At 40.6% G+C, this 21,611-nt stretch overlaps 2 protein-coding genes across 2 annotated transcripts; one reads left to right on the top strand and one right to left on the bottom strand.

Moving 5' to 3' along the window:
- Positions 1-51: 51 nt before the first annotated feature.
- LOC109647645 (von Willebrand factor C domain-containing protein 2-like) lies at positions 52-4,463 on the bottom strand. Its single transcript, XM_020113456.2, has 3 exons — positions 3,882-4,463; positions 2,576-2,705; positions 52-2,402 (listed from the first exon to the last, which is right to left on the bottom strand). Exons 1-3 carry the CDS (start codon positions 4,236-4,238, stop codon positions 2,212-2,214), a joined length of 678 nt encoding a protein of 225 aa, XP_019969015.1. The 5' UTR covers positions 4,239-4,463; the 3' UTR covers positions 52-2,211.
- On the top strand, positions 4,408-21,306 carry ccdc24 (coiled-coil domain containing 24). Its single transcript, XM_020113437.2, has 10 exons — positions 4,408-4,550; positions 4,727-4,791; positions 5,533-5,694; positions 9,349-9,536; positions 13,473-13,589; positions 13,670-13,774; positions 14,954-15,008; positions 18,955-19,012; positions 19,313-19,430; positions 19,860-21,306. The coding sequence occupies exons 3-10, from the start codon at positions 5,545-5,547 to the stop codon at positions 20,824-20,826; spliced, it is 1,758 nt and encodes a 585-aa protein (XP_019968996.2). The 5' UTR covers positions 4,408-4,550; positions 4,727-4,791; positions 5,533-5,544; the 3' UTR covers positions 20,827-21,306.
- The last annotated feature ends 305 nt before the right edge of the window (positions 21,307-21,611 follow it).

Here is a 21,611-nt window from a genome sequence, read left to right as displayed (position 1 = left end):
TTGTTCTTGTAGACGTTATGGACAGAAGAAAAAAAACAAAGTGAGCAATAGTTAATGGAAATGAAAAGGTTTTTTAATATGAAATACTTTACAGGATGTCAGTATATTACCATCATGAGACATTACATGGTTTGGGGAGGGGGGTCAGTTCCCTTTGGTTTCAGGCAGTGGATTGAAACCTGCACGTAAAGGAAAGAGTTGACAAAATGGGAAATACAAAATAAACATGTCAATAGGCCTGTTAGCTTAGTTTAGCATAAAGGTACAGTGGTGTTGATCTTCTAATGTAAGCAAGAAAGCAGATTTTGCATATTTTCCAGAATGTCAAACTACTCCTGTCTCTAGATGAGCATGATTGCTATAGTAGAACCGCTCCTTTTTCTCATTCTAACACATTCTGACAAAATATAATTTACTTGTGTGCACTTCATTTCAAACCTTGCTTTAAAATAATGAAGATTTAAGGCTGAGGAACTCATCGGTTGTAACATTACACTTCATAGAGAAGCTCTTTTGGTGTCTTAGATATAAATAACAGCCTCCAACACTGCAAATAGACACATGAGATTATTTTGGGTTTTCATTTAAATGTCCCTCTTGATTAAAATAATAGAAAAATCATCATCAATGAGCGGCTGCATACAAAACTATAAAATGACGATTCACCTAATGCTACATTTCATCATACACTGATTCTGAATACAGTAAATGATCGTTTTAACCTGACAATGGAAACAGCAAGGACTAAAGCACTAAATTATGTTTTCTTTTCCTCCTCTACAGTTTACATGCACAAATACAAGTCCATTGAATGAAACTCTGTTTACAAATGTCTACTACTGTACAGTTATGTTAGGCTATAGCAAAGTCTCTTATACGTCTCTTACAATGTCTCAGGACAAAGTCTCATCCATTGTGTTTCAGTTAGAATGGAAATAACATTTTAAAATGTATAGAACAGTTTCAAATTGTTTAGTGCCTCACTGAGCCATTCACTCGTCTAAATTGCATCACAGCTCTGCATATATTTTTGGTGCAGCTTCAAGTCGTGACAGGTCAATTACAAATCCTTATCATCCAGTAATCTCATTGCATTTGTGCTTCGGCTGTAGTTTAACACAGTACGTCTGGAAATGTACAAAATTAACATCATCTGGGTCTTTAAAGTTTGTAAACGCCCACTACCTTAAAGATTATAAAAACATATTGTTGGAGTCTATAGGCAGATGAAATGTCAAAGAGCAGAGATCTGGAGTCAGGTTTATTTCTAGTTCCTATCAGATGTCTTTAATTCTGGATTTTTCTTTAGAAGCACAGATGTTAAGAACAATGGTTGCTGGTGTTTGAGATCTATTATTCTTACAACACTGTCCCATTATTGTTATGAGACAGATTAACACAAAACTTGGAGGGAGTATGTTGTATAAATCAGGGAAGTACCCGGAAAATTTTATTCTATCTAAAATTGCCAGATTTTGCTTTTTTTCACTGATTTCCGAGAGAATAATTCAAGGATCTTGATTAAAAAAAAGGGCAATTTAGGGAGTGTTGTTGGGCCTTGTTGAAGGTTTTCTAGTATTTGAATGAAGACATTCATCCCTGTTTTCCTGCGTCTGGTGTCACCGTTTTGGTTTTTCAAGAGATACATTTCATCTTCTAGTTTAGCAATATGAAATTGAATCTGTTCGTTTACATAACTGTGCCGTGGCAGCATGAAGCTGTCAGAGGCCAAGAGGGTGAACAATTTGCTGTTGGTCCCTATTGATAGAACTAGTACTCCTGCGGTTGCCCTGAGGTTTCTTTGGGTCAATTAGTTGTTGTAACTAATTAAAACTCACAAAAGCACGTAGAATGACAGCAACACAACAGGGTCACAACTTCAGATGATAATTCTGGACCTCCAGCCTGAGGAAACATTGATGATTCATGCTTGTCCACAAAAGGGACAAATTCATGTGGCCTCGTCAGTGATATAAAAATATTGGATGGATTATCCTTGACACGACCGCTGAGCTTAAAGTCTTTGGTTGCTGTTTCCAAAGATTTCTGTGGTTGCAGATGATCCGTTAAGTCTGACATTTAAGATGACATTTTGTTTTAGCTGCAGAGAAGGGTTCAGCATCGTCTTAGATGTGGCAGGTGTGCAGCTGATCTGCGCTCCAGGAATTTGTATTTTAAGAAGACAGCTGACTCTCTGCTGACAGGCCCGGATCAGTTGTGCTGGGTGGACGGTTGTTCAGGTGTGCAGTTTTTGAGGCGGGAACAGGTAGCAAGACGGTTTCCTTCCCAGTAGCCGGCGTCCTGGCCGTCATGACAGCGACACTTGGTGCAGGAGTCGACCCAGACTGGCTCTCCTGCAGGAATGACCTGACTGCGGGAGGCGTCAGTGTAGCAGTTAGGACCTGGGGAGACGAGCAACAGAAAGATAAGTGTGCTTGACTGCTTGAGTGGATGGTGTTGGGTGTAGTCTGCACCCACCTCTGCATGCAAAGATAGACTGAAGATAGACTAAAGATCTCAGGGTGGCATCCACTTAGTATGAAAAGCTTTTTAACACAGTATTTCTCCATCTTACCCTCCTTGCATTCAGGGCAGCATTTTCCAGGCTCGTAGACGGGGTTGACGCACGGTGGAGGGGCACAGTCTGCAACAAGACAGCGGGCGATGCCATCACTGTCACAGGTGCACTGCTCACATTCTGACGGCTGCGAGAGAACAAACTCAGTGAGACTCAGCATGCGTCGTTTTATAATCTCTTCATGATGTAAATCAGAGTTAATCGTTGATAGTGAGCTGACACAGTTTGTTCACCAGGCCCTATTCATGCCATCTCAATAGGGGGCGCCATTTACCTCCAATTCCCTGCTCTATGCTCAAGTTACACCAACATACAAATCATGTGGTTCAGAGTTTTTTAGAAAGAATTACCATCAAATCTTCATCTATTTCTAACACAGATGTTTAGAAAGATTATAGGTGCATATATATATGAATGAAAAGGAACAGTGGTTACAGAACACCTGCATGAACCAGCCAAGAAATCTAAAGTTAAATCATCAACTATGTTGAACTGGTGCTCATTTTTGTTTTGTGATATCTGTGATAGATAAATGCATAAAACTAGAAAGTTAACGCAGAGCACCTGAAGCTCTACTTGACTGTGATGTTTAAAATGATTAAAAGGGCCAATGTTGTTCTGGGTTTCCTCTGACATTCCTGTTGAAAATTAGCCATGTTATACAAAATATATGTAGCTGCATTTGGAACTTGAGTGAAAATATTTCAAATAAATTGTTATTGATAAAAATATCTTTAAAACTGTTTTATTTTACAGTGTTGGACTTGGCAACCTCCTTTAATTCTCTTCCCATTCACACACGCACGTTTGCAAAGATATTATTAGGACTTTTCAATGTTTAACGTTCAATCCTGTTACACTGTTCTGCTCACAATGTATGTATTCTGTTTAAATTGTACATATTCTGATTACATTGCATATTATATATACACATATTTCCTTTTGTTTGTGTTACATGGTACTTATTTATTACTTGTACTGTGTGTATTTTACCGTCCTTGCTGCTGCTTCCCCATTGTGGAACCAATGAGGATTATCTCATTTTATCTCATCTTTGCATTGACTTCCATTTGTCAGCTTAACCAAAACCTTATCCCCAATTTAAACCATGGCTGATTCAGGCCTAATCCAACCTCAGCCTAACCACGATTCACATCTGACCCTCAGAAATTAACTTTAGCTTTGGGCCCCGTGAAGTCCACACAAGGTCAGTGTTTTTATGCTTGAAAATAAAAGTTTTGCAGTAATACTGCAGCCTTTTGTCACAGTGGTGTATTTACAGGAGATCATGTGTCATCACTACCTGGAAGTTTTGTCCCAGCTCGTACACCACTCCGCGGTACTCGCAGCCGATCTTCTCGCACCTGGGGCAGCAGTCGGTGGGGTAGTGGCTGACATGGATGCACGCAGCCGGCAGAGAGGTGCACTCGGTGCGGGCACATGCTGACCCCTCGGCGGTGCACTCACACTGGGTGCAGTGGTCCGAGTCCAGAAAGTACCACTCCCCGACGTAGTAGATGCTGCCGTTGGCCTCGCAGGTGCTGTCCTGCTGCCCGGCGACGGAGAACCCAAACCCGGCCTGCGCGCACAGCAGCAGTGCCAACAGCGTCGCGCGTATCCTGCGCTCCACGGACAGGCGCTCACTGGAAACCTGCGCCATGATGTATCTCACTTAGTCCAAAGCGAGGCAGAAGTTAACGACGGAGCGAAGTGAAACCTCCACAGTAGCTGGGATCAGTTTGGAAAAGTTTCTTCCATTGTTGGATGAACCTCCGCCCGTGCGTCCTCCCTCCACTGCGCGCTGCCCGGGCTGCGCTCACTGCTGCGGAGCCCGGAAGGGGGTGGAGGTTTGAGGGATAAAGAGGGAAAGTAATAATCGCTGGTTCCTTCAGAGGTCACACAGTCTCAGCTCCCGTCTCATGTTCCTCCCCGAGAGGTTAACATCTCGAGATAGACTTCCACAGGAGCTCAGGTGCGACGGAAGTGGCTTAAAACATAAAATAATCACCGTGCATCGCATGTGTTTAAATTAACGTGATGCATTTTAAACATGTACTATCAATATTTATTTGAACACAACATAAAAACTGTAAAAATGTATTAACTTTATTATTACGTTCAAAGATCTTGCGATATCTTTCCCCCTAGCAACCGGGAAGTTTACCCTGGTAACCACAGCCTTGCTAGCTGCTACCAACAAAACACAAACTGAGGTGAGCAGCTGTTCCTCGCATTTTTTTATGAACTTCACCGGAGCTTTACACGATAGTTCCATTATTAAATCTTTAACGTGTTGAAGAATCGCTCCATGAGCTCTTCGTGTTGTTTTAGTAGCTTGCTAGCTAGTCCTGGGAAGAGGTTGTAGCTTCTCTGGCTAACGTTAGCTGCCACTAGCAGACAGTGAATGGAGACAAAGCTGATGAAGTTAGAAACCTTCCTAAAGTTAAAGTACAAATAAATCGACTGAGATGTTCTAAGTACCTGCTTTTAAACATAGTACTTGAGTGTAGGCAGTTGATTTACTACATCATTAACTGTGGATTGTAAGAACAGTAGAGACTCATATTAATGAGGGATTCTGCAGGAAACACTTGAATTGTCACTTGAATTAATGGCTGAGTCTCGGCCTCTTCTGAATCCATGTTAGTTATTTCTTCACCAGTGCTTAAGATGTTAAATAATGGATTGTTAAGAGTAAAGGTTTTTGCTGATTGGATTAAACGAGTTAAGTACAGATGCATGAAATGTCCTTTGTTACAGTCTACCACTGCTACCAACCAACCAACCACACCCATGCTGTAAATTTCTGTATATTTATATTTATATTTATGCCACTTCCCAGAGGAGATCCTTATATTTATACTTATATATCCTTTAAATTTGATGTTTCTCTAGATTTAAATGCAGTATTTCAGTAAATGCACCACATGTTATTTCTTTATTTCCCTGTTTAGACTGCCACTTGTATGCAGTCCCCTGATGAGAGCCAGCTCTGGTGCAGGGGCCTGTCCCTGTGGAGCCTGATCTCTGAACATGTTCCTGGATCAGAATTGTCAAAGATCCGCATGGCACTGGGCCACTTCCTGGTTGACATGTATACAGAAGTGCACACTGAGGTGAGACTTTTATTTTAAAATTTTTTTTACATCTCCAGTGTTTTTTCTTTCTCCAGCCAGTCTATAGCTCAACAGCGCTTGGCTTTTAAGCTGTAACATTTCTCTTTGGCTGATTCATCATTCATGTTTTTTCTTTATCCTTTCAAAGACTCCAGACGCTGGGTCTGTTTTCGAGTAAGATTGCTCAAGCAAGAATTTCCACTTGAGCCGGTTGCATCAAAAAATTTGCTCAGCTAAGCATTCCTGGCCAAACAGCTCAAGAACCGTTATTTAGGGTTTGTAAGTAGGTTAGTTTGGCTGCATATGTTTATTAATTACAATGACCAGACTCCCCAATAAAAGTGAAATGTGGGTTAACTGGCATGGTGCCGCAGTAAACTTCAAATGGGAGCCAGGCAGACATCAATATTTACGCAAGGCCAAGTAAACTATTTGCCCCAAAAAGCTCAGCTCTGGCTAAGTGATCTCACTCTAGACACAGTTGCACAGTCAATATGAGAGAAAGTACCCTGCTAAGGTGGAGTAGCACACATCTCACTAAAAAGCCAGGTCATGTCCTTAAACTGTCTTCTTTTTGTCACATAGTGCATACACATGCTTCTGATTTCTTTCACGTCTGCCAACCTCTGTCTTTTCTGTTTCATTGTGTGTTTGTTTGGTATTTAAATCTCTCCATCTGTAGATTTTATCACCTATCTCCCTGTAGTGCACCAACAGGCCAGAAAAAACTTTTAAAACACTTACACACACACACACAGTCTGTCTCAGCTCTCAAAATGTTCCATGTACACACTGACCACATATTGTTTTAGTGACAGTTAAATTCTAAAGGTCACATGTGGCAACTTCAGAACAGGTTAAGTCTGTGTGTGTGTGTGTGTGTGTGTGTGTGTGTGTCTGTCTGTCTGTCTGTGTGTGTGTCTGTCTGTCTGTCTGTCTTTGTCATCTTGTACAGGAATCTTTGTGAGAACCACTTTGAGCCTAAAACTGGAAGACATATTGGCTGCTCCTCACTTTCACTGGGATCTTAAAGGGTCAAGATTTGGTTACAGTTAGAATTAGGACTAGGGTAGGATAAGGATAAGGTATGTAGTTGTGATGGTTACAGTTAGGGTAAGGGAGACGTTATACCAATGGATGTCTTCACTAAGATAGAAGTACAAAGTATAATCCACCTACAGCTTTGTATGCAGTATGTGTAAGACCCTAGATGGAAAGAAAGATTTAGCAGTTTGGGAAATTCCCAGCGAAAAGTAAACACACTCACAAAGTGCTTTATCAGATATACTGGCTATTTCCTCGTTTTGCTATCAACACTGCCCCGGTTCTTAGTGGCATGTATTCAGCAAGATGTAGGAAATGTTCTGTTGAGATTCTGTTTCATGTTCTTGTGATTAAATCACATCATCTCTGCAGATTTGTCAGCTGCACATCCATGCTGCTCTGTCACATCCCAAATGTGTGCTGATGGATTCAGATCTGGTGCTTACTGGCTGTTTTTTTGTTTTTTGGCACTATTCTCTAAAGACTGTTGTGCGTGAAAAGAGATCAGCAGTGTCAGAAAATACTGAGAATAGTCCAACACCCTCAAAGTAACTTTTTCCATCCGTCCATTTTCTTTTGCTCATCTGAGGTCCAGTCGCTTTGGCAGCAGGCTGAGTGTGCTAGGGTTCTAGGGTTCCTGGAGAGGCCAGGTGGGATATGTAATCTCTCCAGTGAGTTCTAGGTTTACCTTTGGGCTCCCTCCCAGTTGGGCATGCCCAGAAAATCCCCTATGGAGGTATCATGACAAGGTACCAGAACCAACCCCAACTTTCTCCACAAAATAAGCAACAACTCAACTTCGACCTTTCTTCAAATGTCCAAAGTCCAAAGCTCCTGACCTGTATCTGCATGAGTGTGTACATTGCACTGCTGCATCATGACTGGCTGATTGGGTAATTGTATGAATAAGCAGGTGTTCAGGTGCTCCAGATACAGTGGTGGGTGAGTGAACATTTACTGTGAGGTGGACCATTGCCCTCTCTCTTTTTTTCCCCTTTCCTTGTCTATCTATCTCTATGCCTCCTTTTTTTCTCTCCTCTGTCCCATGTAATGAATTCCATCCGTCAGTAAGCCACTGGGAAAAGTAATATTGGATTTGCAGGCTACTCCTTCATTCCTTGGCCGGGCCATTCCTCTCTCCATCAAGGTCACCATTGTCTCCGGCGGTGGGATCAAAAGGAATATTTGCCTCTCTTTTCGAGTGTGCCCACAGGGCCAGGCTCCTGTACCTGCAGATAAACTCTTCCTCTCTTCACTGAATGAAAATGAGCTGTTTTGGGCTAATGTTCTCTAAAATGCAATTTAAATAATTTAGAGTAGTAGCTCTCTGTAGTTTTTTTTCTAACTGACAGGTTTAAACAGCGTTCCCTTAAGATAGCTCCTAGATGAGATCAACAGTATCGCAGCAGTGGGAGGGGGGGGGGAATTCCAGGAACAACTCGTTAGCTAGCGGGGCCTCGAATCCTGTAACATAAACACCTCAACACCCAGAGACAGGAGCAGGAGAACCGTGTGAGGGAAAAGGGCTGTGTGTGTGTGGAGTGGTGGGTTCAGTGTCCTCCAGTATATTTCTTTCAAGTGGCGTTTTTCAACGTGACAGGAATGATTGGCAGGACACAGGTTCGAAGACGTGTATTTAAACCAAACTTGAGTGTGCCCATCTGCATTTTCACATAGAAGGTGTGCATTCAAATGCAGAATACTAACTGCAAAGTATAGTCCTGGGCACTCAGCCCTTCTCCTAGCTTAGCAGGAAGTCACGCATAAAGACTAACTTTTTCACTCTTTTTGTACAAATCCTTCATCCGCAGTAATCCCAGTAAAACTACACAGACTGAAAAACAGCATGGTCCTGCAGCACACAAGAGTGTTTGTCTGGTGAAAAGGCCGACCACAAAATGACTGTGCTCAGCCACATGTAGTTAGTGTCCCTTGCTTCTTAGACATAATATAGTGTGAAAGCGGTTTAACAATGTGTGACACTGTTTTCAAAAAGTTTAAGAACACTGTGTTCAAAACAGTTTACAGTAAACAGGGGCGAGGAAAAAAGCTCTGACAATGTTTTTTATAAGAGAAAATGAAAATAAGAATTGAGAAAAGGTTTTTCATAAAAACATAAAATATGAAATGTACCTTCCATGTTGCACATGTAGAAGCTTAGCCTCTCTTTAGTAATTTAGGGATTACACAACAGGGAAATGTTGGTGTAATATAAATTAACTTTGGTTCCATGTACTCCATTTGCTCCATGAGAATGTATTGTTACACTCATTCAAAGATATTTTTGACTCACTGAGACTCAGAGGTAGTAAGATAGTTCTCACGTGGCTTCTCTGAGACATGAAGTCTTGATTTCATCCTCAATCAGGATCAGCAGTCACTCAATGATGTTCGACTGAATCACTGCTTATATCATATTGTATCCCGACGGCCCACTCTGCTGCAAACGCGTCACAGTATCATGAGCCATCACCTTGTGGATACCGCACAACAATTAATACACTTTCTTACTATTGACATGAAAGAACTCCTATATTTGTAAAACACATGTTGAAAAGGTGTTTGTGTAAAACCTCTGGTTGTCTTCACTAACTGTGGTACTTCTTGAAGGCGGAGATGTGGTACAAGGTGTGGCAGGAGAGCCAGCAAGGCGGAAACCATGACAGCAGGACAGGGACCCCACTCCCACGTCAGCAGGGCTCCCCCCTGGCTGACCCCCCTGCTGTTAAAGAGCTGGTGAGGGCTGAGGTCAAGATGTTACTACAGATGCTCAGAGAAAGAGCCAGCAGGGAGGGAAGGTAGGTGTATGATCTCCCACACTTAAATTCACTGCACTTAAGGATTCCTTTGGACATACTGTCCAAAAACATAATGGGTTAAATTAATTTGTACTTGTAGGGCAGTACATCTAAATCCAGTGATGATAACAGTATAAGTTTATGTACATTAGAAGAAACACAGTACATCCTGCCACAAGGTTTTGTGGTAATCCATCCAGTAGAAGAGTAATCGAGCTTAAAAACAAACCGACTAAGAAACAAACAGAAAGGGTTGAAAGCCTTTGAGGAGGTAATAACGTTAGCTTTACTAATTTTATTGTAATTGTATAGGGAAACAGGTACAGACACTGTGACAGATGACAAAGAGTATTGTCTTTAAAGTACAGCCATAGCTTTAATATACTCCACATGTCCCCAGTTTTACAGCACAGCATGAAAAATTCATACGAGACAATTATTCATCTCTCAGCCCTTAATTAAACTTTATGAAGGCTGACAAAATGGCAGGAATTGGGCTTTTATTTACTTTTTATAGTTGAAATCAGACGGAAAATACTTTTTTAAGGTAGTTTTGGTCCAGATGTAAAAACACCCGTTAAAGTCAACATATGATCTATTTCTCTAACATTCAGTGAATGCAATTTCATGCAAAATCTCAGTGTGAGAGACTTTTCGAAAACAAGGACGCAAGCACTTATTTATGGCTTTTTCACATGCCATGCGATGGGACCGGGCAAGAAGGTTAAGACCCTGCTCTCACACTCTCTGTCATTTTTGCCCAAACAAAGAGAGCCATAAAATACTAAATTGTGTTCCCTTGTCAGTTACAAATGAGATTGGAAAACAGTGGAACAAAGGGTTTCTGCATGGAAATGCTGCGAACTAATTTAGGAACTGATGAACAATAAGTCAATTATAGGAGGGAGACATCCATGCATTCCACAGCAACAAATACTAGTCTAGATTTTAAAGCTTGATTGGATTAAAGGCGTGTTTAAACCTTACATCACAAACTTACAACAGGGAAGCTTGATACTTTGCGTGTCGTTTTTATGAAGTAGTTGTCTGTGAGGTATATGAAGTAGTAATAAAACTTTCTAATTGCTGCAGCTAATCACACAAGTCATCGGAGATGAGCTTGTAGCAATTTCTAATTTAATGACTTGCATTAAAATATCCCGAAGAATCTCATAAAAACTTTTGGCAGGATAATATCAGTTAGTAAAACTGCCTTTCCTAACACATCCTCACATTACAGTTTAATAGCCTAAACGATGTGTCACAATGTGTATGTGTGAGTGTGTGAGAGAGAGTGTGCAGTCGTATGAGCTGGTAACTATCCCAGCAACTGGCTCGCTGCTGCCTGGAATGTTGCCCCATGACACCTCTCTGGTTTCACAGAGGCTTTTTATGAAAAGCACAGATGGATTGTTCTCCGTTTTTGTGACAAACCATTTATTGCCTGTCAATTTGTCGCCTTCCTTTTATTGTGATTTTGTCTCTGTCCATTTATGTTGTAGTTTTAAGCTAAAGGCAGCAGGAAACTGTGGGGTTTTGTGTGTGTGTGCGTGCCTGCGTGCGTGCGTGCATCCTCCGTTTGGAATCACTGCTGTTAACAGATTTGTGCCAGCTTGACTTAAAAAATGAAATGATCTGTATTAAAGACATCAGTGTCCACACACACCTCAAAGATGGACAATATACAATATAAAAAACATTAAATAACATGAAGGTCATCATCACCCATGAGATATTCTCTGAGAAATGAATGGTAGGTTAATAGGTTCTTTCCTGACCCATACAATATCTTTCCACCAAGTTCCGTAGTTTTGAAAAATTAAAATAACCTGCTCGATGGAGGTAGTTATTTTTAAAGGCCAATGGCAGCTGGGACAAATGAATAATTTTTGTCAATGTCAATAATGCTTTAGGTATTGAACCAAACCATATTAAATAGGAGACAAACAAAAAAATTAATTCTGAGGGAAACTTGAACATATGAACCACATTTAATGGTAATTAATATAAAACAGTAGTTGTTGAAATGTTTCCGTCAAGACTACAAACGTGAACCTCATTTTTGGGTGATAGGAAAAAGATCATGAGACTTATGATACACACTGTGTGGACCATGAATGTCTGCACAAATTGTAAGCACGTCTGTCCAATACATTTGAGATATTTCAGTTTAAACCAAACAACACTGATCCCTATATGAGCAACATTCCCCCGTTTTAATCTCCTGCACAATTAAAAAGGTTTTGGAATATATACTGTAACCCTGGTGCTTGTTATGGCAGCTCTGTTGACAGGGACAGCAGCACGGCCTGATGTTTAAGTTGACAATCAAGTAACCATGAGGCCACTGAGGCACCGTGACTATTAAAGTGCCACTGAGCAAGACACAGACGGAAGCCTGATTCGCTCACACATCACAAGTCACTCTTGTAAAGTGCTGCGGCTCGGATGTAAATGGATTATAATAAGTGCCATTCAGAGGGAGAAATGTAGCCCTTTGTTATTGGCTGCATGGGAACAAATCCAAGTATTGGTGCCACACAAGTCCGTGCCAGCACAAATCGCTTTTGCTCTTTGAAGTAGGCTTTAGTATACTTGTTGATTTTGACGCATGGCACTGTGTATGTGTGTGTGTGTGTGTGTGTGTGTGTGTGTGTGTGTGTGTGTGTGTGTGTGTGTGTGTGTGTGTGTCTGTGAGTTTCAGGCCTTTGATCGTACAATTAATTAGGCTAAGTCCCATGTGTATATCGGGGCTAAAACTGTTCACACTTTAATTGCACTTTCACTTAAAGTTAGTGTGTAGTATTTTGTGATATCTTGTGTTGAAATTGCATGTTGCAGCTGAACACCCCTCACCTCACCCTCCACTTCCAAACATGAAAAAGAAACTGTGGTAACCTTTAATTGTCATAAAAACTCAAAAGGTGTTTAGTTTGTCCAGTCTGGACTAATGTAAAAAACATGGCGGCCTCCGTAGAGAGGGTCCCCTCCATGTAAATATAAAGTATTGGAATATAAAGTACTTAAATATATAGGGCCTTTTCTGGGGTAAAGAAAATTCATACAATTTAGATGAAACGAACTAGTCAAAACATAATGAGGATTATTCTACATTAAATTTCTGCCAATAGTTCCCTTTCACCTAAATCTGACACACTGGACCTTTAACTGGATTTGCAGCAAAGACCTAATGCAACTTATCTGTGTGAATCCTCATTAACAGCAGCAGCTAAGTGCCGAGGAAGACGACAGTAGTGCTCATCCCCACACCAGATTTCTCCTGTGATTTGAATCATTTGTTTGAGGGTGTGGGTGGGTGTGTACCTTGTAAAAGTCAACTGATTTATCTTATTGGCCTCCTCCTGTGGGGCCCTGATGCACCAGCCATCCACCCACACCTTCATGTCATTGTCTGAGCAGCCAGAGAGAAGGCATTTTCCCTCAGTCAAAGGCTATAAAATGACACAGAACTGACCAGACTGCAGCTGCCTGCACCAGTAGTTGGTTTATTTTTCTCCAATCATTAGGGATCATTCTGAAAATTCATGTCTTTGCTTTTTTACCCATGAAATCTTGTAAATTGTATAATTTTAACTAAGCTTAAAGTGCTAATAGATCAACCTGCTTGGAGCAAGAGTGTGACTTTTTTTAGACTCTGTTCAGCTATTCATTTCAGTGCTTTACAACTGAAAGACAATAAAAAAATTAAAAAACAGAATATTGCACATGAAAAATAGACATAATAAAACCAATACAATTGATATAAGGCACAAACAATATAGATTTAAATAATCTAAAGTAAAACATCAAGTTTCGAGATGTTAACACTCTCAGGGCAAGCACATTATTCAGCACACCAAGAGAGAGCAGTGAAAAAACTGCAGATAAAGTCAACTGACTGAGGTTTCATCTTTGTATGTACTGTCGTTGCTATAGAGACGGCGAGGAGCTCCTATTTCGGTACAAACCTGAGACTGTAAACTACGCCCTTGGTCACCTTGACAGACGTTACAGTAACTGTTTGAGCCCTGGAGATACTGAGAACGGAAGCAGGTTTGAAAAATATTTTACTGATGTGATACAGTGCGTCTCATCATGTAGAAAATCTCTTGAAATCACCTCCTCTTCCTCAGACCAAGCTCTCGTTGTTCAGTCCAGTCCAGCGCTGAAGACGAGATTGAGGCAGTTAGAGACAAGCTGAATGTCACTGACATTGACCAAGTGGTGGATCGCCTCAGGTAAGCAGAACGCAGCAGTGGTTCCAAAACACTTTGACTTCACTTTTATGGGAGCGGTCACATCGTCCATCTTTATATACAGTCTGTGGTCCCAACCCATAGGTTAGATACCACTGGCATACAGGGTCCAGCCATGATGCAGTCATTATCACATGTTGCACTGGAATGGTACGAATATCTAAATTAATATCACGGACCATCTTCGATTTGTAATCCAATGAAACGTAATTCAATGAGAAGACACACATCACTTGTGTTTACTATACGTATCCTTTTCTTTGTGGTGAGTTTGTCATAAATGACATTCACATGTGCTCAGTAAGTGAGTTCCTCTGAGCTCTCTCCTTTCCCCTCATTTTTTCCCCCCAGCTCTCCTCTGTGGCCTCCATTACACGCCATCCCTCCTTTCCTTCCTCTACGTCCCTTTCTTTGAGGCCCACGGGGCAGCGCAGTCGCTTGGGCTACCTTAGAAGGGAGCCTCCCTCTCCCTCTCTCTCTCTGTCTCTCACTCTCTCAACCATTTCCTGAGTAACCAGAACAAAAGGACCCATTGTCATAAAATGGATCCCAGACAGGACAAGAGGAGGCAGATTCTTTTTCATTTAAAAGTAGTGAATAACGTCTGCTATGGTTATGTAACCAGAGGCAGGGGAAATTGTGGAGAGAGGGAGGAAAAAGAAAGATAGGACACTGTTTCCTCAGAACCGTAAGAAAACCACAGAGGCTATACTCTTGGCAGACGTCAGGTCTGTGTGATTGGATGGTGCCTTTCTGCTTATATATCCTCTGACTTATGCCACTACATTTCATATGCTACTGATAAAATTGCTCATGTTAATAAAATAAGTTAAATGAATTTGTTTTCTCAATGATTTGTGTCCTGGTTGAGATTTAAACACCTTTCGCAAATGTGGTCTAATAATGCAGGACACAAAATTCTAGGGGCAGTGAAACCAAGTTATTGTCCTTTTCGTAAGATCTTTGTTTAAATGAAAATCTTCACCATTTTAAAGGAAACATTGGAGCTTTAGTGTTTGTGAGAGTCTGAAACACTTAGTTTCCACTTTGACCCAGTTTATACGTTTGGCCTCAGCTCAGTTTACTTAATGAAAAGCAACTGTGCTGATGATAAATATCAAGACTATTTTCTTCTATCTATGTCTCTGTCTGTCTGTGTAGGTCTGTGCTAATGGAGGAATGTGAAGTGTTGAACAGACTGGTGCAGGATTTAAAGGTAAGACAAACATTAGTGAAAACAAATTTATCTTTATTTTATCTCCCAGACCGTAGTGATTCAAATTCTAAAGGTATTTCTAGGAAACCAGGCCACAGTCAAAGTACTGACTGATGTGCTGTTGTTAGACCATTAATTTCAGAATGGCATTACAACCTTGTAAGGATCTTGATTTATGAAGCTATACTTGACCTTGGAATTCTATTGCCTAATTACATTACGCTATATGTACATAATTGAATCTAATAAACTCTCTTGCTTGTTTTAGTGTTCCTTGCAATTGCACTCTTTGAAATTTTACTAGAATGTAACACCACAGTAGGATTTGAACAATGTTTATCAGGTTTAATTGGTTTGATGCTAATTGTTAAATGATTAATTTATTTATAAATACAAAATCAGAACTAAGTGTCCCACACAATGTATCCAGCGCGGGTGCACCTGCTCTCACACACCTTTCATTCTCATATGCAACAAAACCCGAGTGACTGGTATACAGACAAGAGAGTAAAAGCTGTAGTGAGAGAAATGCATCAAATGCCACTGGCAGCTACACACACAGCTGCAGCTGGAACTGAGGTGTGGCTGTCTGCGTGGATGGTAAAAACTTAATGAACAATAGTGCAAGTGTGCAAAAGGAAAGACCAAGTGAGCATGAGGCAAATAGTGCTGAAGACTGATCTACAAGGAATCTATGACATACTAACTTAGAATATGGTGGGTCGCCACAGTCTGACACTGACTGTATTAAACTTTGGTGATTATTTCCATTAAAATGTTTTGATTTCCTCAAGCAGGGACACTAGTTCTACAAATTAAAACTTTAAACTCTAAAGTTTGAAACACTCCTTGAACTCTCCCAGGTAGCTCTTTTAAATCTCTATACTACCAAGGTATCCATTTACACACACAAACACACACACTCACACACTTGAGGCCTGCAAGGGCTCGGTCTAAAAGCTTGTTTTTCCATCTGTCTGGCCAAGAGCTTTGCAGTGCTGAGTAAGATCAGTCCCCTTGCAGTCACTCAAATAGGTTACTGCATACATATACATACATGTAGACAGACACATAGACAAAGACACACACATGCATGTGTGCCTACAATCTGATTACACTGTCATGCTTGTTCAGCATTATGAAAGAAACAGGGAGTGCGATGTTACAGGCCAGATGTCAGACTTTTCTCCCGAGCAGATGTAAAGTGTGGAGCTCCTCACATGTGTGACTGTCTGGAAGTATTATACATTGCCACTTTGTCTGGAAACAAAAAAGGCGGAAAATGGGAATTTGCACATGGAGGACAAATGACCTGTCAATAACCCTATTAAGTCTGTTTATCAGGTGTTTATACAGAAAATCTAAATCAAATGTTAAATAAAAAAATGACAAGCAGCACAGATTATGGTTGTAGAACACGTCATCAGGAATTATTTAATCAAAGTTAAAAATTCTTATTGATAACAAATATGTGAATTCATGTACTGTCTCCAGTTTAAGGCTTCATGAAGCCACGCCTGCTGAGACTATGACACAGGAATAGTGGAAGCTGTAAGTAGAGAAGCTAATGAGCTTTAAAGTAGTGGTTTCTCAATTCTCGCTGCAAAAGCCAATCAAACAATATTCTTTTTGATTCTTGCTTTAGTTACCCAACAATAATGTCTAAAATATTTAGACTGTAGTCACAGATCCACTGATTCAAATTGTCAGTGTGTAAATGTGTTTGAAGGAGAAAAGGAATTTGGAGTCTGGTCCAAACGTGAAGATTTTACACATTTGAAGAGCTAAGCAGGAAAACATTTGAACTTTTCCAACTCAATCTCAGCGCATGAGTGTGAACATCTGTTTTGTATTTTTCAAGGCCTGTCACAATTAGTCGGATCTTTCTCAGTTTTTATTGTCTGTGCTGGTAATTAACTGGAAATAAGAAGAAAATGTGTTAAAGTCTAAAATGATTCTGTCAGTGTTTGTCAGTGAGCTGTAAACAAGGTACTTGATTAAATTGGAGATAAGTGCTGTGTCTGATGAGTGCCGCGAGCTTCTCATCCACCCCCATCGTGTTTGATCTGAGATTGCTATTAATGTTGTGTTATGCCATGAAGTTAAATTATCTAGTTTTTATAGCAGCTGTTCACTGGAGCAGTGAACTACGATCGAATTGTCTTTTTAGTGCATCATGTAGCAGCAACTGTTTCCAAACACAACAGTGATGACTCATCGTTTCTTAGACAACAAGACTTGTTAAAACAAGTCTTAACAATTATGCTAGTTAAAGAGTTTATAGTGGCTATTGAGTGTAAAACCATCTGTGGAAGCTATTCAGAAAACCAGTGTACCTCCAAAGTTATGGTCGCCTTATTACGTAGTTTTGTTTTTACACAAAAAACAATTGAAAGATTTCCATGAAACTTGGTGGAAGGGTGCGGAATGAGTAAGGGAGGTTTTTTCTGTATTATTCCAACATTGTGATGTCGTGTTGCCGGACATGTGTCTGTGTCACCCTCTATATTTTCGAAAACTGAAAATGATTCTGCACATTTTTCATTCACTATTTTCCAGGTTAGGTTCTTCATGTAAGCTCACTGCATCACATCCAAATACACAAACTGACTTACGTCAATGCATAAGAAGTTTTGCCTTTATAGTTGTGTAGTTAAAAATAGAACAGATGATGTCAGTCCAGGGGTTTTGGCTATTAATACTATCAGCTGTGCTTTTTCAGCACAGGAGCACCACAGCTTTGCTCATACTGTGATGTTAAATCGAAGGCAGCAGTCATGAAGAAACAGCAGTTAGAACATTGTTATCCTCTGTGTTGTGATGCATATCCAGGAGACATGCAGTCAAAATACCTCATAACCTAAACATGTTTACCATTAAATCAATAATGGAGACTGATTGAGAAATCTGAACTATCATATTCTGCAGCACTATGTGTGGAAACCAGTATAGAGCAGCACGTTCCCAGGATACAACAGAAATTTTCACCTGAGATGATGAAAAGATGGCCTCCACCACCAGCAGCTGGTGTCAGCTGGATTTTGTAGCAGGAGTGGCAATCCATGTTCTTCTGTTTCTGGTTTTGCATGAGCTGAAGGGGGATGTTTTGTGTGTACACTGTATCATGGGCGGATTCTAGTTTTAGAAGCTCATGTAAGAGAGTAATGACAGGAACATGCAAGCTTTCCTAAAATATCAGCAAGTCAAACCCCCACATGGACCACAAAGCCTATTTTCATTTTGTGTATGTGTGTGTGTGTGTGTTTTACAGCTGTTTGGGATTTCAGTCACTTTGCTGTCAGAGAGACCGCACATTCTTCATCTGCTGCTCTGAAAGACAGCACCAGGAGATTTGGGTTTGAATCCCACTGGGAAAATAGACCAAAAATATATATTTTATCTGTCAGTCTACAGGCCTGCGGGTATGTTTGGGTGTGTGTGTGTGTATGTGTGTGTGTGTGTGTGTGTGTGCACATGCTTGTGTGTGTTTCTTTGTGAAATGTATTATATAGTCTGCGGTTGCCATAAAGACTTTCTATTAGCATTTGTGCAAGTGTAAAATGAGAAGCGGAGGCTGCTAGTCATTCATAATCAACACAAATACGAGACTGTCTTTTCAATCAAATTTTTGGTTTTGCAAGCGATGGACACGCACACACACACACACACACACACACACACACGGACAAAAAAGAGAGAGAGTGCTATGTTTTTTGTTGCTCTGGATGTAGATTTTTGAGGCCAAATTATGATGGAACACTGCTGCTCAATCGTTTAGTGGTCACACACACACACACACACATTCCTTTCCTCTTTCTCCCAAAGTTATTTTTATCATTTGTCCGTATTCGCTATTTCCAAGTGTTTTTTCATGAACATGTTTAAAACATTTACACTGTACACTCCTCGTTAACACAAACTCTTTCTCTGTCCCTGTGTGTTGCAGAAAAATATTAAACAAAAGTGCAGGAGTAAAAGTGGTAAATCAGAACCTTCACTCTCAGGTGAGTCCAGATAATGACATTGTGGTGTTTGCTGCCATCTGGTGGCACAGTAGACAGTACATTTACAAATGAAAAATGAATGCTGATAGATTTACCCACCCTCCTGCCATAGCTGGTAAAACACAGTTTCAAATCTGCAGAAGCTTCATTGGGTCAAATGCAATAAAAGGTAATTTAAGGACATGAGGCAGCAGCCTAGTTAAAACAGCAAGAGTGTAATCAATCCCCAGACTTGGATGGAAGTAGATGGTTTCAATATTTTCATGCTTTTTCAGATTTGTTGTGTTTGTGTGTGTGCAGAGTTGAGAGAGTTAAGAGGTGAAATACAAATGGACTTGGAGCTTTACCCCTCTTCATTTGCCACTTCATCCCCGGCCTCGCCCTCTCTCCCTGTGAAGGAAATGAAAACCAGGTTCAGGTTTGTAAGTTTTGTTGTTAAGCACCTCTCTTAACATGGTTACATAGTCTTTGACCAAAGCCACAAGGAGACGGTCTAATATTTTACATAAATATGATAAATAAAATATTGTCCAGGAGATACAATCAAACAAGTCCATGAAAAGGCATCTTAAAATGGTTTCTAGCTGATTTTCAAAGTGCAGATCTTCTTAGAGGACGATAACATTATTCATATAATCGTATAGAATAGAGAAAAAGCAGTTAAAAAAAAAAAAGTAATACAATCTCATAATTAATTCAAATGAAATTAAAAAGAGGGGAAGCCATGCAGGCCAACCACACAATGGACTGTCATCTAAAACTAAATTAGAATGAAAGTCTGGAAAAGGCCGGGTTCATCAGCCCAAACAAATTAAGTCTAATTTGCATTCTGATTCCTCTCCTCCAGACGGTCAACAGAACGAAAGGCCTCTGATGAGACTCTACAAGCTTTTTACTCTGCATCGGTCCCAAGACCACATCCACCTCCTCCTCTGTGCCAGCCCAGGCCACCAGCCGGACCTCCTCCCGCTAAGACTTCTGCATCCAGGACTCATGGACACACATTAGCATCTAATATGTCAAGCAGGCCACCTATCTGCCCCAAACTCACTACTTCCAGGCAGACGATTAAGAGCGATCACCACCAATCTCTATGGCAACACAGTGCTGGTGTCCACTGCAGGCCCCCGACTTCTAGTCCTAGTTTCCAAATAAAAGCTGAGAGCGACTCACCTGTCCATGAAGCCAAACTTTCATCCCATGGCAGCCTGAGCAGAGAAGATGATTTACCACAGAGGGAGAGGAAAAGCAGCCCCAGAAACATCAGTGTTACCCCCTCACACATTCCAGCACTCAGCCCTGTAAGTGATGCAGGCAGTTACTGCAACAGTAGGACTGACTATGCTGGGTCAACATTGGGGAAAACAGAGACACAAAACGGGCCAAGGAAAAGTACCTGTGGAGGTGGGGTAGTGCAAGCAGATGATGAAGAGAGAAGGAAGAGGACTTCTGGGAGTTTTCATTCTTCAGTCATGTCTGAAACTGGGAGCTGTCTTGCAAGAAACAGTGACAGACAGAGCAACAGTCGAATCGATAGTAATCTTGAGAAGGCAATCACCTACCAGCAATGCCTTAGTAACCACTGTTTGACAGCTCACTCCTCCAGTCATTCAGGAAGCAATTGTGAACAAAGAAAGATCAGAGCAGCCATTCAGCCGGCGTCCGTACAGTTAGAGGGAAAAGTCTTTACTTTCCCCAAAATACCACTCAGAGGTGCCACAAGTCAACCAGCGAGTGTCCAGGAGACACAGACAGAGCCGGGGGTTATCAACAGCTTTTACCAGCCAGTTCCTCCTTCAAGAGTGTCAACATGAAGTCAGGCCCAGACCAAATAGAAAGTGTTTGGTGTTGTGAAACATGATGTGTTGATGTTGAGTTGCATACTTGGTGTAAGTGGAGAAAAAGAAATTCAATATTTTCTCCGTTGTACCTGGTTTTTAGAGTTTTTCTATCAGACATGAATTGGAAACTTGTGTTTTGGGCAAAGAGCAGTCATTTCATTTCTTGTAATTGTTGTGTCCAAGTATTTGAAAAAGGGAAAAGTCCAAAAATACTGTTTCACAAGAAATATTTGAACATGACGGTAGGAAAACCACAGGTGTAACTAACAAGGTGTTCTTTTCCTACATGTCCAAATGTCGTTTGTACACACGGCCGGTTGTCAATGCTTCATCAGAGGCAATTATACTGAAAGTGTAGACATAGATAATAACTGTCACTGGGGTTATACATGTGTGAAGTGTGGTCCAATAAAAAATAAAATGTTGATCAACTCAATTAAAACCTTTATGGAGTCTTGCTTCAACATTGTTTATTCAGGTTTCACTGTCTGTCTGAAGTCACTGACGGAGCATGTTTTATCAAATAGAAGTCAAATGTGGGGTGAATAGAGCCATGAGCAGACAATACAGTCCATTGTTACAACACAAAATCAATCTTTATACATATCAATCAAATAACAAAAACAGGTCAGTTAGATTAATAATTAAAAAATATAGAAATAAATTAAATATTCCAAATATGAGAATTTATCTTCCTGCCTTTTTGCTAAAAATAACAATGCAAATTAGTTAATATTTTATTTTGGGTATGTATGAGT

Source organism: Paralichthys olivaceus, chromosome 16 (assembly GCF_024713975.1).
Source record: "Paralichthys olivaceus isolate ysfri-2021 chromosome 16, ASM2471397v2, whole genome shotgun sequence".
Taxonomy (NCBI): Eukaryota; Metazoa; Chordata; class Actinopteri; order Pleuronectiformes; family Paralichthyidae; genus Paralichthys; species Paralichthys olivaceus.
Note: the sequence above shows the minus strand (reverse complement) of the source record. Positions and strands in the feature narration are given on the sequence as shown.

Excerpts from the sequence above, each read along its gene's own strand:
- LOC109647645 (XM_020113456.2), bottom strand. The coding sequence starts at position 4,238 with ATGGCGCAGGTTTCCAGTGAGCGCCTGTCCGTGGAGCGCAGGATACGC. Across the intron at positions 2,706-3,881 it reads AGCTGGGACAAAACTTCCAG|CCGTCAGAATGTGAGCAGTG; the intron begins GTAGTGATGACA and ends GTTCTCTCGCAG. Across the intron at positions 2,403-2,575 it reads CTGCCCTGAATGCAAGGAGG|GTCCTAACTGCTACACTGAC; the intron begins GTAAGATGGAGA and ends TCGTCTCCCCAG.
- ccdc24 (XM_020113437.2), top strand. The coding sequence starts at position 5,545 with ATGCAGTCCCCTGATGAGAGCCAGCTCTGGTGCAGGGGCCTGTCCCTG. Across the intron at positions 5,695-9,348 it reads ATACAGAAGTGCACACTGAG|GCGGAGATGTGGTACAAGGT; the intron begins GTGAGACTTTTA and ends TACTTCTTGAAG. Across the intron at positions 13,590-13,669 it reads GATACTGAGAACGGAAGCAG|ACCAAGCTCTCGTTGTTCAG; the intron begins GTTTGAAAAATA and ends CCTCTTCCTCAG.